This window comes from Micropterus salmoides, unplaced genomic scaffold (genome assembly GCF_014851395.1).
Source record: "Micropterus salmoides isolate LMB-PRFRI ecotype aquatic unplaced genomic scaffold, ASM1485139v1 Ms_hic_scaffold_10, whole genome shotgun sequence".
In the NCBI taxonomy this organism is placed as follows: domain Eukaryota; kingdom Metazoa; phylum Chordata; class Actinopteri; order Centrarchiformes; family Centrarchidae; genus Micropterus; species Micropterus salmoides.
Window position 1 is genome coordinate 8,910,047 of NW_024040041.1, and position 22,773 is coordinate 8,932,819.

General features: G+C 40.1%; 1 protein-coding gene across 1 annotated transcript; it reads right to left on the bottom strand.

Annotated features, from left to right (window-relative positions):
- Nucleotides 1-15,926: 15,926 nt before the first annotated feature.
- On the bottom strand, nt 15,927-17,615 carry LOC119883973 (pleckstrin homology domain-containing family F member 1-like). Its single transcript, XM_038694473.1, has 2 exons — nt 17,328-17,615; nt 15,927-16,921 (listed from the first exon to the last, which is right to left on the bottom strand). The coding sequence occupies exons 1-2, from the start codon at nt 17,572-17,574 to the stop codon at nt 16,317-16,319; spliced, it is 852 nt and encodes a 283-aa protein (XP_038550401.1). The 5' UTR covers nt 17,575-17,615; the 3' UTR covers nt 15,927-16,316.
- Between the last annotated feature and the right edge of the window lie 5,158 nt (nt 17,616-22,773).

Sequence of the window (22,773 nt, forward strand, 5' to 3'; positions counted from 1 at the left end):
TCTTGCTTTTCATAAAAGAGAAGTAAAATAAATTTAAGAAGTTCTTCACAGAGTATCTTTGTTCTGCTGAAACATCTAGGCCTAAGTGTCATCAGCTGGACAATGTTTTTTAATAGGTTGAAAACACAATAATGTACTTTTTTTTGATCCCCATAGTTTTTTCTTTGTTGTCCTTGCAATAGAGTCCAAATGCCAGGGACTTGTTGGTGGTTAAACTTGGGTTTGGGCTGAAAGGGCCCACGTGAGGGAGCATTCTCAGTTGTGGAGAGGAGTAGATATTGATGGTTAAAGTGGAGGATGAGAAGGTGAAGAAGACGCAGACAAGGATGCACTGCTACTGTTTAAAGATGAAGACAGCGAAACAAAATATATTTAAATCTCATGCAGCAACTGGCTGCACTTGTAGCTAGAGCAGCGTTACAGCAGCACAGTGGAAAAACTTGACTTTACCTTTTATTCAAGAAAAACCTGTGGAGCGCCCTACACACGCACTGCCGGGTACCAAAATTAAACTAAAACACAGTACTGACTGGTTAAAGGTAGAAGTGGAGGCAATCATGATTTTTATCATTATATAAACAAATACGTTGCTTCTTTTGTCAAGATCCTTTGCTGTCTGCCAGTATAGCAGCTTCTTCCACCTGCATGTGTGTGACAGGGTTTAAGTGGAGGTGCAGGTCTTAGCTGTCTAACAGAAACTCCAGATGGAGGGAGCTGAGGATGCGCATAGATGCTGTAGGCAGAGATTCAGGCTTCAGCTGTCTGTCAGAATCTCCAGGTGGAGGCGACTGCAGGTTGCTTGCAGAAGTTGTTAGTGGAGTGTGTGTTTGCAGCGGTCGAGCATCAGATGTAAGTATGTATGCAGTTTAGATGTAAAAGTGGATGGTGGAGACTGTAGGCAGAGGATGAAACATTTCACTTAAGCTGGCTCTCAGAGGCTGTTGGTGTCCTGGCAGGTGGCCCAGATGACCTCACTCTACTAATATTAACAGATGTGTTTGACCTTGTTGAACTATTAGAATGTGTTGCAGTGCAGCTGCTTTCACGCTAGTTTGAGTTCTTAGCTCTTTTGATTGGTGGCAGTCCAGGGCTTGGTTCTCCAAAAGTATCAACGCCATGAAGGGCAGGATAGACTCAAACCCCATATGCAGGGCTGGACTGGGACAAAAAAATCGACCCTGGCATTTTTGGACCAGGCGGCCCACCAAAATCGTGTGGTGGTGGGGATATTTAAGGGCTCAGATAAGGGGTGTGATGAAACACTTCGTCCATGAGACGTGACATTGCACAAGATTGGGGTCATGAGAACAAGACAAGAGTATATTTTAATACCATCTAGAAAAAATATTTATTGCTGAAATATACAAACGGGAGGTCTGGGGGTTTGTCCCCCAGAAGATTTTAAGCATTAAATACTTAATTTCCTGCATTCTGGAGACATTTTCTGCACCAATTGATGGTAGAAATGTCTTTATTTATATAAAGGGAAAAACAAAATTTAGGTGGTCTATGACAATTCAGAATATAATAATTTAATATAATGCAGTGATCAGTAGCTTTTTTTAGCTTAAGTTACTTATTTGGACAACGCAGCTGTTTCTTCTATATTTACAATGCATTGCAGGTTTTCTTATTGTGCAAATCTACCTTTCTTACGGCATTCATTTGATAAGTAACATTTCTTCACTTTTTAGAACATTTTTAACAAATGCTTGCAAAAAGTCATGGGGACAACATCTGCCATTTCAAACAAGTTAAAACAGGTCCCGACAGGTAGAGTTAATCCACGTATACCGCTTTACCACCACTCTCCTCCTGCTCTCTCCCTCGGCCCTGTCACGGTCACTCTGCTTCGCTGTCTCACGCCTCCTCCTCTCCCTGGCTCTTTACTCCTTCAAGTGCCTGTGTCTGCACTATGTCGGGTACTACAGCTGATGTTGAAGCTATTGCAGCCCCGCTAGCAAACATATTGGTTATTTTCACGCATGTGGCAGCCTCCGTCTTTGGCCCACAACACAACAAACAGAGGCCACAGAATCAGAATCAGTTTTATTCGCCAGGTATGTGTACAGATTCCAGGAGTCTGACTTTGGATTGTATGTTGCTCACGCTGTGCTTACTCATACATACATAACATAATAATAAAATCAGACACAGGCTATAGAGAACACAAATATACACACTATAAACAGAAATAAAAACAATATAGACATATTGACAAATAGTGCAGTGAGGAGTAGAGTGCAAAGGATGCAGGAGTAAAATTATTATAATCATTAATTATGTCCATGTCAGATGTGGATGTGTTATGCAGGTACACATACATGCATACCTTTACACAATATTGCAATGGAGCATAGTGCAAAGGATGCTGGAATAAATATGTGAGTATTTTGTGCAAGTGTTATGAACTTGAGATAGGTGGGTGCGCAGGATTTCTTCCTGACACTGCGAGTCAGAGTCAGCTGTTCATCAGAGTGATGGCTTGTGGGAAGAAACTGCTCCTGAGTCTGTTGGTTTTGGCGTGCAGTGCTCTGTAGCATCTACCAGAGTGGAGAAGTTGGAACAGGTTGTGTCCGGGGTGAGATGGCTCTGCAGTGATGTTTCCTGACTCTGGAAATGTGTAAGTCCTGAATGTGCAGGTTGGCACCGATGATCTTTTCTGTAGTCCTGACTGTCCATTGTAGTCTGCTCCGGTCCTTTTTAGGGGCAGATCCAAACCAGACAGTGATGGAGGTGCATTCGTATTCGTTTTCATTCTAAAAAGGAGTAGTGTGGATGGCTGCATGCAGGGGGAGGGCGTGGGGGCCAGTAAGAGATGTGATTGCTCATTGTCAGTAGCCTATAGAAAATAACCCAATGGGCCGCTGTCCGTGCTCTATGGGCAGGTCGTTGGTCCATTTTTTTTAGTTAAATAAATAATTTACGTTACACCGGCGCCAAAGGTGCGTCGGCCCACTGGTCATTTGCCCAGTATGCCAGATTACCAATCCACCCTGAGGTGAAGCAGCACTCAGTAGCCAAACCTTTAGGGACCTGTTTGAACCTGTTTGAAATGGCAGATGTTGTCCCCATCACTTTTTAAAAGCACTTGCTAAAAATGTTCTAAAGAATAACCAAGCACCAAGAACTGTTAATTAACAAATGAAAATACTTTGAGAAAGGTTTATTTGCACAATAAAAAAAACCTGCAATGCATTTTAAATATAGACGAAACCTCTGCGTTGTCCAAAAAAGCAACTTAAGCAAAAAAAAAACCCAAATAAAGTACTGATTACTGCATTATATTTTTGTATTCTGAATTGTCATTCAGAATTTTGTCTTTCCCTTTGTAAAAATAAAGACATTTCCACCATAAACTGGTGCAGAAAATGTCTCTGGAATGCAGGAAATTAAATGTCTAATGCTGAAAATCAAAAAATATTTTTTCTGAATCGTATTAAAATATATTCTTGTCTTGTTCTCATGACCCCAATCTTATGCAATGTCATGTCTCATGGCCAAAGTGTTTTGTCACACTCCTAATTTGAGCCCTATCACTACCACTTTTCACACGTACATACCACTCAGCTGGTATGGGGGAATATTACAGTTGGTACACGTTATATGGAAGGACAGTGTATTGGTGAGGGGTGTCCGACCGATTTAGCTGAGCCTCCTGGGCCAAAAATACCAGGGACAATTTTTTGTCCCAGTCCAGCACTGAACAGAGATGAAATAATAACGTCGTTAAAGAGCTTTTATATTAAAAAGACTGTGATGGACTTTGAAGTGATTTGACAAATGAGGTAATGATCTGACTAAAAGTCCATTTAAGTTTACACAGAGCTGCAAGAAGATTTTAACTTCAGGGACAATGAACTAAGTAGTAAGTAGTAGTAAGTAACTTAAATTGTTTTCTACGTTTAATTATTGAGCAGTGAATAAATCAACGAGTTGGCCTTTTCTTTAATCTTGTAATGCAGCTGTCTGACCTGGTCCTTCCTGCAGCGGGCTCCAGACGTCTGTCTAGCATACAGAGATTCTCCTCCTTCTCCAGAAGTCATGGTCTCTCAGTGGATGGGCACATTACACTGCACCAACACACATGCGCACACACACTAAAGGCAACAAGAGGCCTTAATTAAAGTGGATTTCATTTCACCATTTCCTGCAAAAGATTAAAACTGATACAAGCATAGAGGTCTATTCATCTTTTCACATCATGGAGCGCTGTTATTTATAATCATTCCCCAATCAAGGTAGAATTATTCAGGGAGGGGCCCTTGGGCGAAAATTAGCAGTTGGGCCCCGATGACCTCCCATTCATTTGGTTTGTCTCAGCCAGCCGCTGAGTTTACAACAAAGTTAACATTAGCTGTACTAGTAAACAGCCTACAGGATGACAGACCGTGTGTGTGTGTGTGTGTGTGTGTGTGTGTGTGTGTGTGTGTAGGAGCCGACAGAGAGCAGCAGAGGCTGCAGCCTGATGATCAACAGTCCTGGGCCCATTTAATACACCGTTTCTGTGCCATCATTAAAAACATTACTTTTCTTATTCATCGCGTTTCAAGATAAATCAGATTAGACGCTCGAGACATAACGTTACATTATAGGACCCCCTAGTCTCGATAGCAGTATTGATAAGCTGGGACCTTATTGATTTTCGGGTTTTCAGAAATTTTGGAACCGGGTCCTTTTAGAACCAGGTCTCGATCCCTATTCCTACTTAGCACTAGCCAAACTGATTAGCATGTTAGACGTTAGTCAGCTCGCCAGTTAAATAAGTTCACCAAGTAGCCCTGAGTTGTCACAGAGATTCTGGTCGGGCCTTTAAACTAATGACGTTACTGTTTGTACCAAACTCCATTAAATTTAGAGAACACACTCATACTCTGGCATTGGACGATGTCAACAATGAATCACTGGGCTGGACAATGACACTGATAGGCTATGTAATTAACAAGCTGGCATGCGGTGCACCTGCTGCCATGAAAAAGGATCACGGGTGGAAATATCTAGAAAAATTACGAGTTCTGTGTCTTTTGGTTGAGTGGAGTCCCCCCTACTTCACTGTGAAGTGCTTTGAGTTTCTATGATAAAGCGCTATATAAATGTAATGCATTATTATTATTATTATTATGCGACTTTATAAAACATAACAGACTGCTTATGGAGAAACTCAGGGGAGCAGACAGGGAGAGAGAGAGGCGGGGAAGCTGGTGTGTTTGCAGTGAGAGACCAGAGGTAAAGGTGTGTGTGAGTGTGTGCAGGGAGAAGTCGAGGCAGGTGCAAAGCAGGTACATTTAGAAATAATAAAAATAATGTCCTTGGGGATTAAAACATGCTTTCGCAGGGTGTAAAATGTAAACATTTTCCAATGAAGCAATGTGCAATTCCACATAATTTTTGAACATTGTTATTTATTGCTTTTATCTGTAGAGTATGATTTTGAAAAAACTACACCCAAAAGCTAAACCTGCTAAATAAGTCTACATACAGTAATGAGCATACTTATTGGTTGTGTAGCAGTGGATAAGACTCTTTGGTGTGAGAGACCTGTGTTCAATTTCAACTGTGACATATCCATCAATGTGTCCCTGAGCAAGACACTTAACTCCTAGTTGTTCCAGAGGTGTGCCACCTTTAACATAAATAGCAATTGTAAGTCACTTTGGATAAAAGCATGAGTTAAATGATTAAATGTATTTATTATATAAGTGGAATAATTAATTTAACTATTTAACATGACCACCAAACACCTTTGAAAGGGCTGTGAAAGTAAATCAGTAAGGTAACACTACTTACTACTAAATAGGCAGTTACTTATTCATGCAACACTAATTTGCTATGTCCTTGTAGGAATGCCCGCGAATTGTTTGGCAGGGAAATCTACAGTACATCAAGCTAAAGTTAGCTTGTTTAATATTAGCCAACTTCTCACACATGGACTCATTTTTACTGATATATGGAAGATTTCAAATATTACAACAAAACTACTCTTCCGTGATGACAATGTTAACGTTACCTCTTGCCAACATGGTCTAGTTTGACATTAACTAATAAGTTACTTAGCTTCTAAATGTAATGGCACATTTTCTTTCAGAATTCTGTTTGAGGATAAAACCAGCCAGCTGGAGTTTATGGGTAACATCAATATCAAATTATTCTACAGCACTGCTTCTGTAAAAATACAAAACAATAGTTTAATAAGTAGGAGAGACTTACCACAGTCCAATGAGGAGATGTTTGATATGCGATGTCGACAGGCTCGTTTTACTGTCACAAAGCCTGTGTTGCCACTTATATACAGTATATACATGTATGACATTCCACGTCACCGATGACGTCCGAGCTTCCTACGTCACGACATTTTGGCGCCAAATGATGCTGAATTATGAAGGGGGTGTGGTGTGAGTGAGGGCCAGCTGGGGGACCTTGAGGTCACCATTGGATCTAGGGTGAATTCAGGAGACAAACCGTAGCAAAACATATATTTTTAAACCGCAACATGCACCAATTTTTTTAATTAAAGGCTGGTGATCTCATTTGTTCTCCTAATGGAAATAATCTGTTCCCGATTATCATTTCAGAAGTAATTGCTGAATGTATAAGGATGTTGCGGTTTCATGCGCACAATAATGTCACTATAGCTAATATTGTAAAAGAAAATTTAGTTCAAGACCCCAAAAACCTCCTTAAAACTCCCTGTAATAGTAAACTTGACAGGACAGACAATATTTAATATTTATATATCTAATTTCAACTTCAATTGTAATTTGACTTTTGTAAGAAAAATTTCCCAGCAGCTCTGATGCGGCTGGACTCATGACGACGGCTTCTGTGTTCCACATGTGTTACAGGATATACCCGAATTTGTGTGTTATTTATTATTATTATTATTTGTTAGTTAGGTCCTGACCCGTCACCGTGAAGAAAGATTTAAAAGATTTATGAAGTAAGACCGGCTGTGCCACGTGTGTAAAATGCACACATCACTTGGTTTGTGTCGATGCTACTGATGTGTGACAACTACAAGTATTTAATTTAATAAAGTCAGAACGACAGAAAAAAACATATTAACTGTTTTGGAGAACAGACGGAACATAAGCACTGACGTTTCTGCAAAAACACGGTTTATATTTAGTATAATGTAAACAACATTGCTTTTTTTTTTGTATGCTGAGCCTCAGACTCTAAAATTGATCAGTATGTATATGGCCTTTACTAAGTAAATATCATGGATGACAGCAGTGAATTCACTTTTATTATTACTAGGTGCTTATAGTGCAGTGAGGTTCTGTCTTATCTACAATGTGAAATTATGACCACCAGATGTCGCTATAGTGCCAGTCAAACTTGTAACATCTGTTCTTACCCTCCAGTGACCTTTTGCAGTACCTGCAGTCTGAGGTGATAAAAGATGAAAAGTCACTTTAGTTGCAGTGAACTCCATCAGGTTGTTGAATCTAGTTGCATGCCTAAAGTCGAACTCCCAGTTTGCTCAAACCCTTAACCCGGTGTATGTGCTAACTTACGGGTCAAATTTAAAACATTGCTTAAGGTTTCTTTGGTCCATGTGCATCCATTCACTGCAAATATGTGTTCTAACTTTAAGTCCAGACCAAATAGAGGGCTCAAAGACAACACCACAATGTACACATTTTTTTTCTGTTTATATTTATTTAACTGCGTCCTTTTTGTTAAATTATTGTGAAGATCAGTTTCAGTGGTAATGTCTATGAAGATTCTCAGTCATCCAGGTCATAGTTATCCAACGAAGGTTAAAATCAAGGGCAACTGGACTTGGTTGAAGATGCTGGAAAGCAGTATCTTCAACCAAGTCCAGTTGCCCTTGATTTTAACCTTCGTTGGATTTCAGTGGTAATGATTCGATTAAGGTTTTGTCTTGTTTTTGCTATGATATATTAATGAAGTTAAAGAGTCTACGGAGATTATCTGAAGAATTTCTGAAGCCTGTCTGATCTGGGTGAATTGGCATTGGCACTGTCTTTACTCTGGTTGCTTTAAGTCAGTATAAATAAGCGAGAGGAGTGTAACTAGGGTTTTTTTATTAGGATTTCTTTGAAGTTTTATGACTTTGGGTATGGTCAAAGTACCTTTGATTTCTGTTGTTACTATTGTATATATACTGTGTATATATACTGGTACAATAGCAGTGATAAAATTTTTTTTTATCTGTGGCTGTATCTTCAGAAGTAAGTGGTGTGTCTAAAAGATTGGCTTGTTCTCTAGGTAATGTAGGTAGGTCCAGATTATCTAAGAAGGTGTCTATTTCTGACTGGTTGGGTTGATGATTTAAGGAATACAGATTGCTATAGAGCTTATGAAAGATATTGTTCATGTCCTGCGGATTGTGCGTTATAGTACCTGTTGCATTGAGTATGGACTAAATAATTGCTTTCTCTTTTTTGCATTGTAATTGGTTTGCCAAATATTTATTTTCTTTATTACTATATTGGAATTGTTCATATTTGAGTTGTTGGAAAAGGAACAGTGTTTTTTTGTGTGTGATACAGTTGAGTTTTTCAATTAGCTCAATTAGCTCAACACTCCCTTGTGTCTGACTGAGGTAAAACATCTGAACAACATCCAGTAGGATGTTTACACATATTTAGGTCAGTAAAGAATGACCTTCTACGGGATACATTGTAGACTCTGTGGGATAGCAAAGGGATACACTTTGTGGACCAGGAAGGAATCGGCAGCTTTGGTGTAATACTACACTGTGTTCTCACTCTGTACTGCCGATGCCACGGTCTCCTCGGCCGAGTTTCAGTTAATCTTGACATTCTGAATATCCTGTAACCTTCTTCATCAATAAGAGTTGTCTTGCTTACAAGAATTTTCCTCAAGCATGATCAGCTTATACAATAAAATACATTGTTATAGATTAAACACGCAACAATATATTAACAGTAAAAATAAGCTACACCTAATCAACAAATCAAATGCAAAATGTGGTATTTGTTGTTGCAGGCCTGTAATAAGCCCAGCGGCCCACCAGCCTGTCTACCTGCACCACTCAAACTGTACGTGAAAATGTGTCTTGGATGAGTTTCAGCAGTGATGAGTAAACATGCCAGATACAAACAGTATGCTTGAGTATGCTTCTAGTCATTAAATCAAAGACACTTCTACAGTGTATGTGGTAAGCCTTATTTTCAGGTTCATGCTTTTATTTGGGGGTGCTACTACAATAGGTTGACATGCTTCAATGTTCAAAACATATTATTTCTCTCATACTGCAGATTGCTGCAGTACTTCTTTCACCCTCTGTCTGAAATGCTTCGTATTAGCTTCCCAAAAACTGACTGACTGGTCAGCTGGCCTACTCTGTTGTGATTGGTCTGATGCCTTAAAGATTCTCTTCCTCACCAGAAAAATGGATGTATAGATTGCTGTTGTAATTATGACAGGGGCGACAAGAGGAAGTCAGGCGACGTAGTAAAAGGAGCGAGGAAGTCTGATGTGGTTAGGATGGACAGATGGGTCAAACACAAGACTTTCACCAGTAGAGGGCTTGTGTCCTGTGTGAAACCAAGTCGGTGTTGATTTATTTAAAGTTTTAAAGCAGCAGTAGGGAGTTATTTCAAATATAACTTTTTGTCAAGAATGCAGTTGGAGCTTTGGGCTCATTATGTTTGATGCCATGGTGCTTGTATCGATGAGTGGCAAAGAGGAATGACATCAAATAATGGGAATAACTTTTGAGGGGGGGAGAGTGGTGTACTAGCCTCTCATCCTGCTGTTAGATGTTGTTGCAGCTGCTTCTGAAGCCTCTTCTGGGCGCTCTGCCCAGTGTTGCAAAGCGTTGGAGGTGTGTCTTTGAGAAGAACAGTCAAAGCGAGAGAGAACGGGGTCTTGGCAAGGCTCTCGACATACAGAGCAAGCCTTCTGCAGGATGAGGTTTTGCAGTGTGGTGTATAACATATGCTTTTGACATTACAGTTTAATATAATGCTCTGCAGCTGGTGAAAGGAACAGTGAACCCTTATGAGGAAGTAATGATTGATGGGTGAACCAAGAGTGAACCCTCCTATAGAATTTGACCCCTGACCCAGAGCTGGAGAGAGACACAGTGTTAGGGGAAGTGGTGTCTAACAGATGGTTACACTTAGTCTACAGCACTGTGCCCTTATATGGTATTTAGCAGAGACCTAAACATGTCTTATATAAGCTGTGTTCAATGTACAGAGAGACAGAGTGGTTATCGGGCTGGGTCACTCTCCAAGCTGCTGCAGAGCTTGTAATTGATGCTGAATTCCTTGATGTAATAAACTTTTATAATCAAGAACAGTGTCAAGCGGATTTCTTCTCAACACATCATCGCAGCATTATCGTTCGGACACCACAGCAGGCTTAGTGAAGTGAGAGAGACATTGAAGGTTTTGCATTGTATGTTCAATTATTACCAACTGCAGCTTCAAGTTAAATATACGTCACATAACATACTTATTATTTGAACCCAAACCACAATCTGTTCCTAAAACCAACCAAGTAGTTTTGTTGCCTACACCTAACCAAACTGCAACATTTCACAACATTACCAAGACACTTATGTAACATAGTTAAGGTCCAGTGAGCCTGTCGCTGGTACTTTCCAACGATCATAAATGTAGTTGTGGGTGTCCTGGGCAATCAACCTATTTGACCTATTAATAAGGACCTGTTGGCTTAGAGTATGTGTCGGAAAAGTCACGCCCCGTAGAAATACTGTAATCCTGAGAATTCCTGATCAGCTAGAAACACGCTGGCTGATAGTTACGTAATCATGCCAGGCATTATGCCAATGTGAATGTGTTACATAAAAATCAGGGCAGGAATTTTACAAAGGGCCCAAACAAGAGCAAGAGAAATACATCATTGGCCCACTTTAATTATGCACTAGCCCACATCCTTCTCCTTACTATCCTCAATACCAGTTCATCTGTTAGTCATGGTTTTGCAGCTGAAGCAGTAGGACAGAAGACTGGCTGGCTATTTAGCTGTAGGCATCTGCTGAAACACAACTTTTCATTGTTACGACATGCAGTCCACTAACACCATAAAACAACCGGCTCCCAGCAAAACACAGGCTCCACGTAAGGATACAAAACAACAATAAAGGTTTATGTGCTGAAGTCCATCAGACCAAACAGGTTCAGATGATGTTGAGTAAGAACAAAGTGAGCATTAGTAAAGCTGCAGAAACACAGAGAAAGTCACGTTAGCTTTTCGCAAACGCCGAGCAGTTTCTAATGTTATCCGGTGCAAAGTTATATCGCTTTCCACATTACTTCACCAACTAACGCGACCCATGTTACTATCTTGTGTACCACTGTTGATTTAGCCTGCAAGAAAGGATGCAACTGTAAAAAGCTAATGTGGAGCAGCCAGCTAACGCTACAGTAGCTCGGACCTGCTGCTGTTTGCTTCGTAACGTTCAGTTTAGGTCTATTGTGGTTTTACCAATACTCAGGTACATAGCTTCTCCACCGCTCTTGCTGTAACTAACGTGACCCACATAATATACAATACTGCAACTTCACAGCGACAACAACCCAGAGGAAGAGCCATCCACTAACACTACAGTTAAGTTACTTACTGCGGCCTTATTATTATAAAGTGTGACACAATCTCGTTATAATATTCAGTCCAGCTCACTACCCGTTTCATTATCATCCAATACATGTAGCTATGCTGACATTGCTGAGCCTCCGGTGAAAGATACACAGATAGTAAAGATAGTTACTGAAAGCAGCAGGCGAGCTAACAACGCTGTACCACGTCGGCTAAATGCAGTAAATGTACTGTGATCATGTAAGGAGCATGGATTAGTTCAACCTGCAGCTGATAAAACTATTACTGTAACGTTCCAGTAGGGGTTTATCTGATTCCAGTATATTGTGTGAAGCTGTCTCCCTGCCTGTCTATGGCCGCTGTCACTCTGCCGATATGCGTCTGGCTGCGCTGAATGAAGTAACGTTGCGGAGCCAGTGTTGATCTGCCTCTGAGACGAGAACGTTGAAATAACAGAGCCTGAACATGTCTGACCGAAAAGCCACAGCCGGCATGTTGGTGTTCCTGCTTTTATTGCAGGATTTCTGTATGAAAGTGGTTTTGTTTCGGATTATGCTCGCTCATGAATTCAAGCGAGCACACGTACGAGCACATGCCTGGTAGCAATCTTAAAACCGCGCCACTAGTGGCTGCTGAAAACTCCATAATGCCCCTTTAAGATACATTCATTATTTCTATGGATTTAAAGTCATTGTTTTATTTGATGGCCCTGCTTTCCATAGGTCAAGTGGCCTCGCCCCTAAAATAATGATATTCCAGGCTTGAGAGTAACAGAAGAAAAGGCTGAACTATAAAGGCGTATCAGCCAGCAATGGTTTCTGTGGGAGACAGTACTGTAACTAACTTTGCACACCTTTTTATAGACAAAAAACAGCTATAACACACTAAAACAACATAAAAAAAAGCACAATAGGCTTTAAACAGAGAAATGGTGGTTCATTTTCATTTAGTTAATTAGGGGAGTTTCCCAAAATTGTTATTAGAGTTACTTCATTAGCATAACATGAAATTATGCTTTGCACTAAGTGACACAAAAAGAAAGACAAAGATAAGGAGAATATATAAGGAATATAAGGCAGGAAAGTACTTTTTCATGCCATAGTGTACACAATAGGCTTATCTGACGAGATAGTCCAGAACTATAAACAGCAAGGCCTGATAGCTGCAACAAAACAAATCATCTTTACAAATACAAATACAAATACAAATATTAGGCTACATTTAGAAACCACTTTCAGTATCTTGTTTATATGTTTAGCCATGGACTTTGACATATGAGAATTTCAAGTATTACTGGAAACTTTTACTCTAAATTCAAGAGGTATTTATTAACTGTAACATCAGTGGTTTGATCAGAGATGATCAGAGATGGCTTTTCTGTGTGTAGGTCAGAGAAACAAGCCTATTAAAAGTAAGCTTGTATTGAAGTTTGAAAGCATATGTGGATATATGTGCATATCAAACAAAGGCTTGGCACAAATGTTATGTTTCTTTTAGAAACCAAAGGTTTTATGTTGCACAGTTGAGAACTGGGATTTTTTTCTCTTCCTCAGGTTGGAAGATTAAAAAATAAGCCAATATTATTACCAGCAAATCAAATCAACGTGATCAAAGTTAGACTTGGTTAAATACCATTTTTGGCGCTGCTGAGAAACCAAATTGTCCTTGTGAATGAAAGTAGTAAAGAGAATGCACTGCCTCCTTAAACACTAAAGATTTAGTGATAATAATAAAATGTTTAATGAAGGATTAAGATTAATACAAAACCCAGTAAGGTAATATTATTTATATGCAAACAATGATAATAATCATTGACAGCACTGCACATTATTGGAGATGCTGGAGTTAACATTTGTGTGGATTTGTGGGGAAATTTGTGCCTGATCAGAAGTGTTTTTGGTTAGTTTTGGTTTTTCACCTCCTTGTCTTATCTAGTACAGTCCCAAACAGTTATGTGTGGCAGTCTGAAGGGGATGTGGGTTAGATTTTTAACATGCAGGAAGTTTTAAACATGAGCAGAAAACTTGCTGAAAGACAGGAAATATTAATAAAGTACAGGGGTTTCTAAATGAATCAAAATGAATGAATTTATTGTAGCAAATAGGTGCCACATGCACATTTAAATACATTACTTAAATCAATCATGACTACAATGCAGCATCAGATGTGTTTCAGTGGTGCATAATAAAGACTTTTAATAATATAATAATGTTTTTTCCCCCTAAAATTACAGTGAATAAATAAATGTTTCTGGCATGATATGGAATAGGAGAGTGGACATTCCTGAGAGAAGACTTGAGAGAAACACTAGGGTGCTGTTATAAATACAAAAGGCCTTCATGATGAGAAACTCATTAAATAACACCTAACCAGGAACGGTTAACCACTTTTATTAAGGAAACAAAACAAACCTTCATCTGATTAATGCACTGTGGAATTTTTTGCAGGAAAATATATCACATTTCCTTGCTCCATGTGATAGAAGTTAGGAGGTTTGACACCACGTTCAAAGAAACGACTCAGTAATTATTACCAAAGCCTCTGGGAGAATCTCCCCCATGTGAAATGTTTAGCCATTTGGATAGAATCCAAAGCAGAAGCAATAGAGAGGATGGTCGAAGTCCCATGTTTTTGTGGTATAAAGAGAATCAGATTATACTGAGTGAACTTTAGAATGACACCTGCCTCCTCAGTTTGTATAAGCAAGTCACAACTGCCCTTCAGTCCCAGATAACGCACAAATATCTTTGATGAGAAAATCTCTGGCATTTTTACACAAAACCTCCTCTCTATTACCGACAAAGCCACGCCCAACAGATATCATCTCTCCACTGTCATCTCTCTGGCTCACATACCAACAGACAGACAGACAGACACATCCAAAAACAAGTTTCCTCACACAGGGTTGCAACATAAAATGTTTAACCTCACATATCAGTGATTGTCAATCCCAAACATTAGCGTGTATAAAACTGTTTCAGGAAACAAATTCACTAAAACCATGCAAAAGCCAAAATCTTTGCAGATTTTTAATTTTTTTTGTTTAACCTTTATTTAACCAGACGATCATTAAGATTTAAAACCTCTTTTTCAAGAGAGACCTGGCCAAAATAGCAGCATATTGACAGAGCACAGTTACAAATACGAACACCAAGCACACGCACAACAACAAAGAACATTTAACCAGACTCTTACAATGCATTACACACACACATACACATACAAACATTAGACTACTTAAAAGTACAATTTATACATACCATAGGTTTAAAGGATTTAGATATTTTTAAAGCAGTGACAAAAATTTATAGCATCAACTTCAAAGTCTTTCATGCGGTGTTGAAATTCACCAAAAGAGATCAGATTTCGCAACTGCAAATCAGTCTGCAATGTGTTCCAGGTAGGCAGTGGTTATTGGAATAAAAATAGATAACAGAGGAGACTTTTAACCCAATGCTCAAAGCATTTAAGCATTTAAGTAATTAAATACAACTAAATTCAACTATAATTAAATCTTAGGAAAGCACCAGCTATTCCAAACTCTTACTCTTAGTCATTTTACTGTTTTCACAATAAATATCACTGCTAACAAGCTACTCAAAAGCCACAAAGGTTTTGTTACTGTGTATGTTTGTTTATAGCAGCAGCTTGTAGTTGATTGATTCAAACCAATGTTGGCATTGTTGTTTCTCTAGCTAACAGGAACTGACTAACTAATACTGCTAGCTTAAGAGTTGGGGGACGTGCGATTGGCTGAAAGATGAGAGGGCTATGACCACAGTGACTTGACTGAAAAGTGACATGAAATACAAGTGTTCTTGGGAAAATGTAATTTATTAAATAAAAAGTCCTATACTTTTTTTATAAGAAGAAGGAAATAACATTTTATTCCCTGTGATAGGAACCAAAGCAGGAGAGATGGTGTGCTTCTTCCATCTTAGTTGTTTACAGACTGTCTCCGCTTTGAATGTTATTCATGTGACTTTCATCTGTTTGGTAAAGCGTGTGACAAATTTCCAGTAGGATGGCTACACATATTTAGGCCATAGAATGACCTTGTAAAGGTTACATCGTAGACTCTATGGGATAGTAATTGGATAAACATTGTGAAACAGGAGGAATCGGCAGATTTGGTTTGCAAATCCTGAATTTCCTGAAATCTTCTTCATCAGTAAGAGTTGACTGGCTCAAAAGAATTTTCATCAGTTACTTTTTTTCTCAATAATTTATTTATTATTGACCACTTTGGAGCTCCATGACAAAAATCCCAACTGAGATTTTAATTTGAGGAAGAAAAATTCAGAATCATGACAGAAAAAGTACAATCGGTGCATCTAACGTGACTCTCAATACACAAACATGAATCCTTTTGTTTTCTGTGTGATTTATTGTTCATGGATAATTCCAAAGCAAAATGAAAGAGCAGATATAATGTGCAAATGTCTTTTCACATTTAAACAGCGACTGGCGCATACATATTAGATTACAGTTATACTGAGGCCTGTTCTTCTCAACATCCTCTGACATCAAATAGCAACACACTTCACAGCAGATGAACCAAATACATTGTAAAAAGTGCAGTAATGACAGCAGTAAATATGTACAAATACAAATCTAACGTGATTCTAGTGCGAATAATTGGATCAGTTTTGTCTCATCTCAATCCTTTCAAAAGTCCAACACTGTGGTAACACACAAGTCATTGTTATGGTTCTTAATGATGGTGAACATGTAGCAGATGTGGTTATGTTTCACTAGAGCTGCAGACTTATTGGTCTTGGGTAAACATAGGTGCCCATCTGTCCCCAGGTGCCCATCCGGGAGTCCAGCCAGCTGCTGCAAGCGTAGTTCTGAATCATGTCCTCTCCCTCATCTCTCTCCTCTTCATCGCTGGATGCTGCCACCTCGTCCTCATCTGAACTAGTCTTTCCAGAGCTGTCTCCCCTCAGGCGAGATTTCTCATCGTCCTCATTCCTTGTGTGGCAGAGACTGCAGACCCTCAACTTCTTAGTTGGGTGAATGTGGCTTATCACTGCTCGCTGCTTGGAGCACGAATTGCAGACCAAAAAGCCACATTTCCGGCAGTGGTGTCGACGATTGGTCGCAGAGAACTTGTTGAAGCAGCGCATGCATTTGAAGGAGGCCTGGTCTGGGATCCAGGAAACAGCAAATGTTGTTGAACCAGTTTGCTGGCTGCCGCCTTGCAGCAGGCTGGACCGGCAGTCTTCAATGTGCTCAATCCAGGCCCGCTTCTCCTCATATGAAGGGGCGGACACAAAAAAAGACTTGCATGGTGTACGGATCAGCCACTGGTTCTTCAATACCATACCGTCCTCCATGTCCTCCAGCTGGATGTCCTCTGAAATGACAGTGAAGATGGCATATTGATACAAACGCAAAAAAAAACATATGGATTCTATGTTATGGTCAACAGGCTTGTCCACCAAGATACATTTCTGTTTTTCTACCTGTGATTCATGTCATGAACAATGTTAATAACGTCCCATTTCTGCACTGCAAGATAGTCTAATCCGTTATTGGATTCAACTGATAGACATTTATTTTATTGGCTGGGGTTTTGAGATATCCGCCTACATAAGTAACTACTGCAGCTGCATCAGTGTTGCGAAGGTGAACTGAATTTTGTGGTGTTAAAAAGCATTATATTTAAAAAACTTTGTCCTGGTTTTTCAGGAGAACCTATTTTTTTGTGTCATTGTGCAGCATTCTGATTAGCAGGAATAAACTAGGTTATAGTTGCTCACCTAGAGGGATGATCTTCTGATTTTTGTACCAGCGGCGGTTCAGAAGGATGCTTCCGTACACCAGCACATCGTTGAAGAGAAAGAACATCTTAGGTTGGGGCTTCCGACGGCCCTGCTTCATCAGACGGCCCTGTCCCATCAGAATCCGACCTTGCTTGGTTAGAGACCTCCCTGATGCACCAAATGATTTCTCCACTGCTTGGATACGCTCCCGGTTCTCCCTATCAAATGTTAACAACTCCATCATGGTGACCTACTATCTGTTGTAGCACTGTTATCGCAAATGAACAATGTGACAGCTGGCTCCAGGAGTTCAGCTTTAAGATTTCTTGCATGATGACGCAGTGGGACTTTCCAAATTTAGATTGAAAACAAACAGGTTCTACAAGGAGTAAAAGAGAGGGAGAGGTGTGCGGCAGGGTGTTGAAGCACATTTAGAATTTATTTATTCAAGATATACCCGGTATTACCAAAAGTTTTGGGTCACCTACTTTACATGCACATGAAGGTTAATGACATCCCATTCTTAATCTGTAGGGTTTAATATGGAATTGGCCCACCCTTTGCAGCTATAACAGCTTCAACTGTTCTGGGAAGGCTGTCCACAAGGTTTAGCAGTGTGTTTATGGGAATTTTTGACCATTCTTCTAGAAGCGCATTTGTGAGGTCAGGCACAGATGTTGGGCAAGAAGGCCTGGCTCACAGTCTCCACTCTAGTTCATCCCAAATGTGCTCTATTGGGCTGAGGTCAGGACTCTGTGTAGGCCAGTCAAGTTCTCCACAACAAACTTGTTCATCCATGTCTTTATGGACCTTGCTTTGTGCATTGGTACGCAGTCATGTTGGAACAGGAAGGGGCATCCCCAAACTGTTTCCCAAAATGTCTTGGTATACTGAAGCCTTAACAGTTCCTTTCACTAGAACCAAGGGACCAAGCCCAACCCCTGAAAAAACAACCCCACACCATAATACCCCCTCCACCAAACTTTACACTTGGTACAATGCAGTCAGACAAGTACCGTTCTCCTGGCAACTGCCAAACCCAGACTGATGATTGTCACTCCAGAGAACACGTCTCCACTGCTCTAGTGTCCAGTGGCGGCGTGCTTTACACCAGTGCATCTGATGCTTTGCATTGCACTTGGTGATGTAAGGCTTGGATGCAGCTGCTCGGCCATGGAAACCCATTCCTTGAAGTTCTCTACGAACTTTTCTTGAGCTAATCCGAAGGCCACACGACGTTTGGAGATCTGTAGCTCTGCAGAAAGTTGGCCTCAGCATGTGCTTTGTGATTTTATGTGGCCTACTACTTTGTGGCTGAGTTTGTGTTGTTCCCAATCGCTTCCACTTTGTTGTAAAAACCACTAACAGTTGACCGTGGAACATTTAGTAGTGAGGAAGTTTCACGAATTAAGTTATTGCACAGGTGGCAACCTATGACGGTCCCACTCTTGAATTCACTGAGCTCCTGAGAGCGACCCATTCTTTCACAAATGTTTGTAGAAGCAGTCTGCATGCCTAGGTGCTTGATTTTAAACACCTGTGGCCATGGAAGTGATTGAAACACCTGAATTCAATGATTTGTACTGCGTGTGAAAGTTTTTCAGCAGAAGGCACTTGTAGCCTACAGCTAAATAGACAGCCAGTCTTCTGTCCCACTGCTTCAGCTGCAAAACCATGACTAACAGATGAACTGGTACTGAGGATAGTAAGGAGAAGGATGTGGGCTAGTGCATAATTAAATTGGGCCAATGATGTATCTCTATGTATCTCTCTTGCTCTTGTTTGGGCCCTTTGTAAAATTCCTGCCCTGATTTTCACATTGGCATAATGCCTGCCATGATTACCGTAACTACCAGGGTGTTTCTAGCTGATCAGGAAGCCTCAGCATTACAGTATTTCTACGGGGCGTGACTTTTCCGACACATTCTCTAAGCCAACAGGTTCTCATACATAAACAACAGAATCGGTTGATTGCCAATGACTCCCAATACTCCATATATGAGCGTTGGAAAGTACCAGCGACATCTCCCTGGACCTTAAGTACGTCACGTGTCTGGTTAACATTGTGAAATGTTGCTGTTAGGTTTAGGCAACAAAACTACTTGGCTGGGTTTAGGAACAGATTGTGGTTTGGGTTGAAATAAGTATGTTACGTGACGTATATTTAACTTAAAGCTCCAGTCAGTAACCACTGAACATACAATGCCAAAACCTTCATTGTCTCTCTCTATGTTGCTCGTATCACTTCACTAAGCCCCGCCCACCAAACCCATAAGAAGGAGCCAGTTGCCCTGCGAAACCTCATCCCACGGAGGGCTTGCTCTCCAAACCCTCTCGCTTTGACTCGTCTTCTCAAAGACACCCCTCCAACGCTTTGCGAGACAGGGCAGAGCGCCCCGGGCTTCAGAAGCTGCTGCAACGATGTCTAACAGCAGGATGAGAGGCTAGTACACCACTGTCCCCCCCTCAAGTTATTCCCCACTCTTTGTCATCATGCCTCTCTGCCACATTTTCTGGCAAGGACGAGCTGCTCTAAGTTTTGGAGCTTAAAACAACTGACAGAGGGTGAAAGCGGTACTTCAGCAACTTTCACAAATGTTTGTAGAAGCAGTCTGCACGCCTAGGCGCTTGATTTTAAACACCTGTGGCCATGGAAGTTATTGGAAAACCTGAACTCAATGATTCAAAATCTTTTGGAAATATAGTGTACATGTTTATAAAATTAAAAGGTTACTCTGCAAATTCAGTGCAAATAATAACATGACTCTTACGTGAGTAGTAAATTTACCCAGTTTTGAGTATTTATGCATTTTTTAAAACTTTATACCTCCACTGTACATTTCGGAGGAAAATGTAATATTTTTACTCTTCTATATTTACTTAACAGATACAACTGGAAGCAAATGATCAGCTCATAAAAATCAGATACAACATTAATGTGATATTTTGTTGCTAATACTAATGTATGAAATTATTTTAAAACAAGACTCTTTGAGGCCGTAATTTGCCACAACAGTACTTTGAGCTAAATGCTAACATGCTGATGTTAAACAGGTATGTTTATCATGTTCACCATCTTACTACAACATGTTAGCAATTTTAAAATCAAAATGTGATAAAAGTTTCTATTTTATGTGTTGATATTATACATAATTGTGTCTATTAACTGAGTCAGGTTTTGTTCAAATTTTTAATCTGGAGCCATAGGGATTACTCTGTGACCAAGTATAGCAAAACGTTTGAAAAAAGTTCCAATCTTAAAAAACTTACACTTCGTAAACTATGTCAACCATTTGAGAATTTTTTAATATTATCATATATTACAAAATATGATATTTGGTGTCAATATAAGCTAACATTGGATGAAGCACATGTGAAATTGGACAAACATAACAGCAGTCTACAATACAAATGTGTCACAAGAGACTAAAATTCTTATTAAAAAATTTGTACTGATTCCACAAGAGTTCATGTTTCAAGAGCTTTTTTGTTGAAATTCTCTTTACATCCCGAGAAAAAAAGAGAAACAAAATCTGGTTTTGCAGGTCTTTAATAAGCAGAGCGGCCCACCTGCCTGTCTACTGGCGCCATTCCAGGAATGAACAGATACTGACTATGTAAACCTGCCAGATACAAACAGTATGCTTCCAGTCATTAAATCAAAGACACTTCTAGACAACAGTGATACTGTTATCCAATGTGTGTGGTTAACACCCGCATGGTAACATACATGGGGAACTCTAAGGAGGTTTAGGCATTGTGCCACCTTCTGATGAGGAAATAACTTTAGAGAGACCATATTATGATCATTTTCAGCATCATGCTTTCATTTAGGGGTGCTACTAGAAAATGTTTACATCCTTTAATGTTCATTGCTGCAGTACCTCTTTCACCCTCTGTCAAAAAACGTGTTTTAAGCTTCCAAGTTTAGAGCAGCTCGTCCTTGGCAGAAAATGTGGCAGAGAGGCATGATGACAAAGAGTGGGGAATAACTTGAGGGGGGGACAGTGGTGTACTAGCCTCTCATCCTGCTGTTAGACATCGTTGCAGCAGCTTCTGAAGCCCGGGGCGCTCTGCCCTGTGTCGCAAAGCATTGGAGGGGTGTCTTTGAGAAGACGAGTCAAAGCGAGAGGGACCGGGGTTTGGAGAGCAAGCCCTCCGTGGGATGAGGTTTCGCAGGGCAACTGGCTCCTTCTTATGGGTTTGGTGGGCGGGGCTTAGTGAAGTGATACAAGCAGCAGAGAGAGAGATGAAGGTTACTGACTGCAGCTTTAAGTTAAATATACGTCACATGAGTTACGCTTCTTAGGTATCGTAACATACTTTGAACCCAAAACACAATCTGTTCCTAAAACCAACCAAGTAGTTTTGTTGCCTAAATCTAACCAAACTGCAACATTTCACAACGTTAACTTAAGGTCCAGGGAGCCTGTTGCTGGTACTTTCCAACACTCATATATGTAGTATTGAGAGTGATTGGCAATCAACCTAATCTGCGTTTAGGTATGAGGACCTGCTGACTTAAAGTCATACCCCGTAGAAAAACTGTAATCCTGAGGCTTCCTGATCAGCTAGAAACACCCTGGTCGGTACGGTAATCGTGGCAGGCATTATGCCAATGTGAAAATCAGGGCAGGAATTTTACAAAGGACCCAAATAAGAGCAAGAGAGAAACATCATTGGCCCAATTTAATTATGCACTAGCCCACATCCTTCTCTTTACTATCCTCAATACCAGTTCATCTGTTAGTCATGGTTTTGCAGCTGAAGCAGTAGGACAGAAGACTGGCTGGCTATTTAGCTGTAGGCTACAAGTGCCTTCTGCTGAAAATCAACTTTTGTTTTTTAAGATTGTTGCTCCTGAATTATGCATGATTATAGGTGGTACTTAGCAACTTTGTAGACCTTATACACAAAACAGCTATATGACAAAAAGACAAAAACATGATAAAAAGGGGAAAAGCATAATACGGCCACTTTAGAGCCAGTTCAGAGTAATGATGGTTCATTTTCATCCAGGGGAGCTTCCCAACATTTTTATTATAATTACTTGATTATCATAACATGAAATTGTCCTTTTGCACTAGTACAGAGACACAAAGAGAAAGGCTAAGATAAGGAGACTGGAATATAAGGGAGGAAAGTACTTTTTTGCGTCATAGAGAACATGATAAGCTTGTCTGACGAGACAGTCCTATTTCCTTTGAAATGAACTCGCCAGAACAACCTGCTTTAATCCTGCTCACAATGTGGCAACATCACAAAATGCACTCTGTAGTCAACATTTTGCAGGAAAATAGGCCATATTTCCTTTTCACTGTGATAAGAAGTCAAATAGGTTTGACACTACATTCAAAGAAATTGCTCACCAAAGCCTCTGGGAGAATCTCCCCCATGTAAAAAGTTTACATTAGCCATAGTATCCAAAGCAGAATGGTTGAGG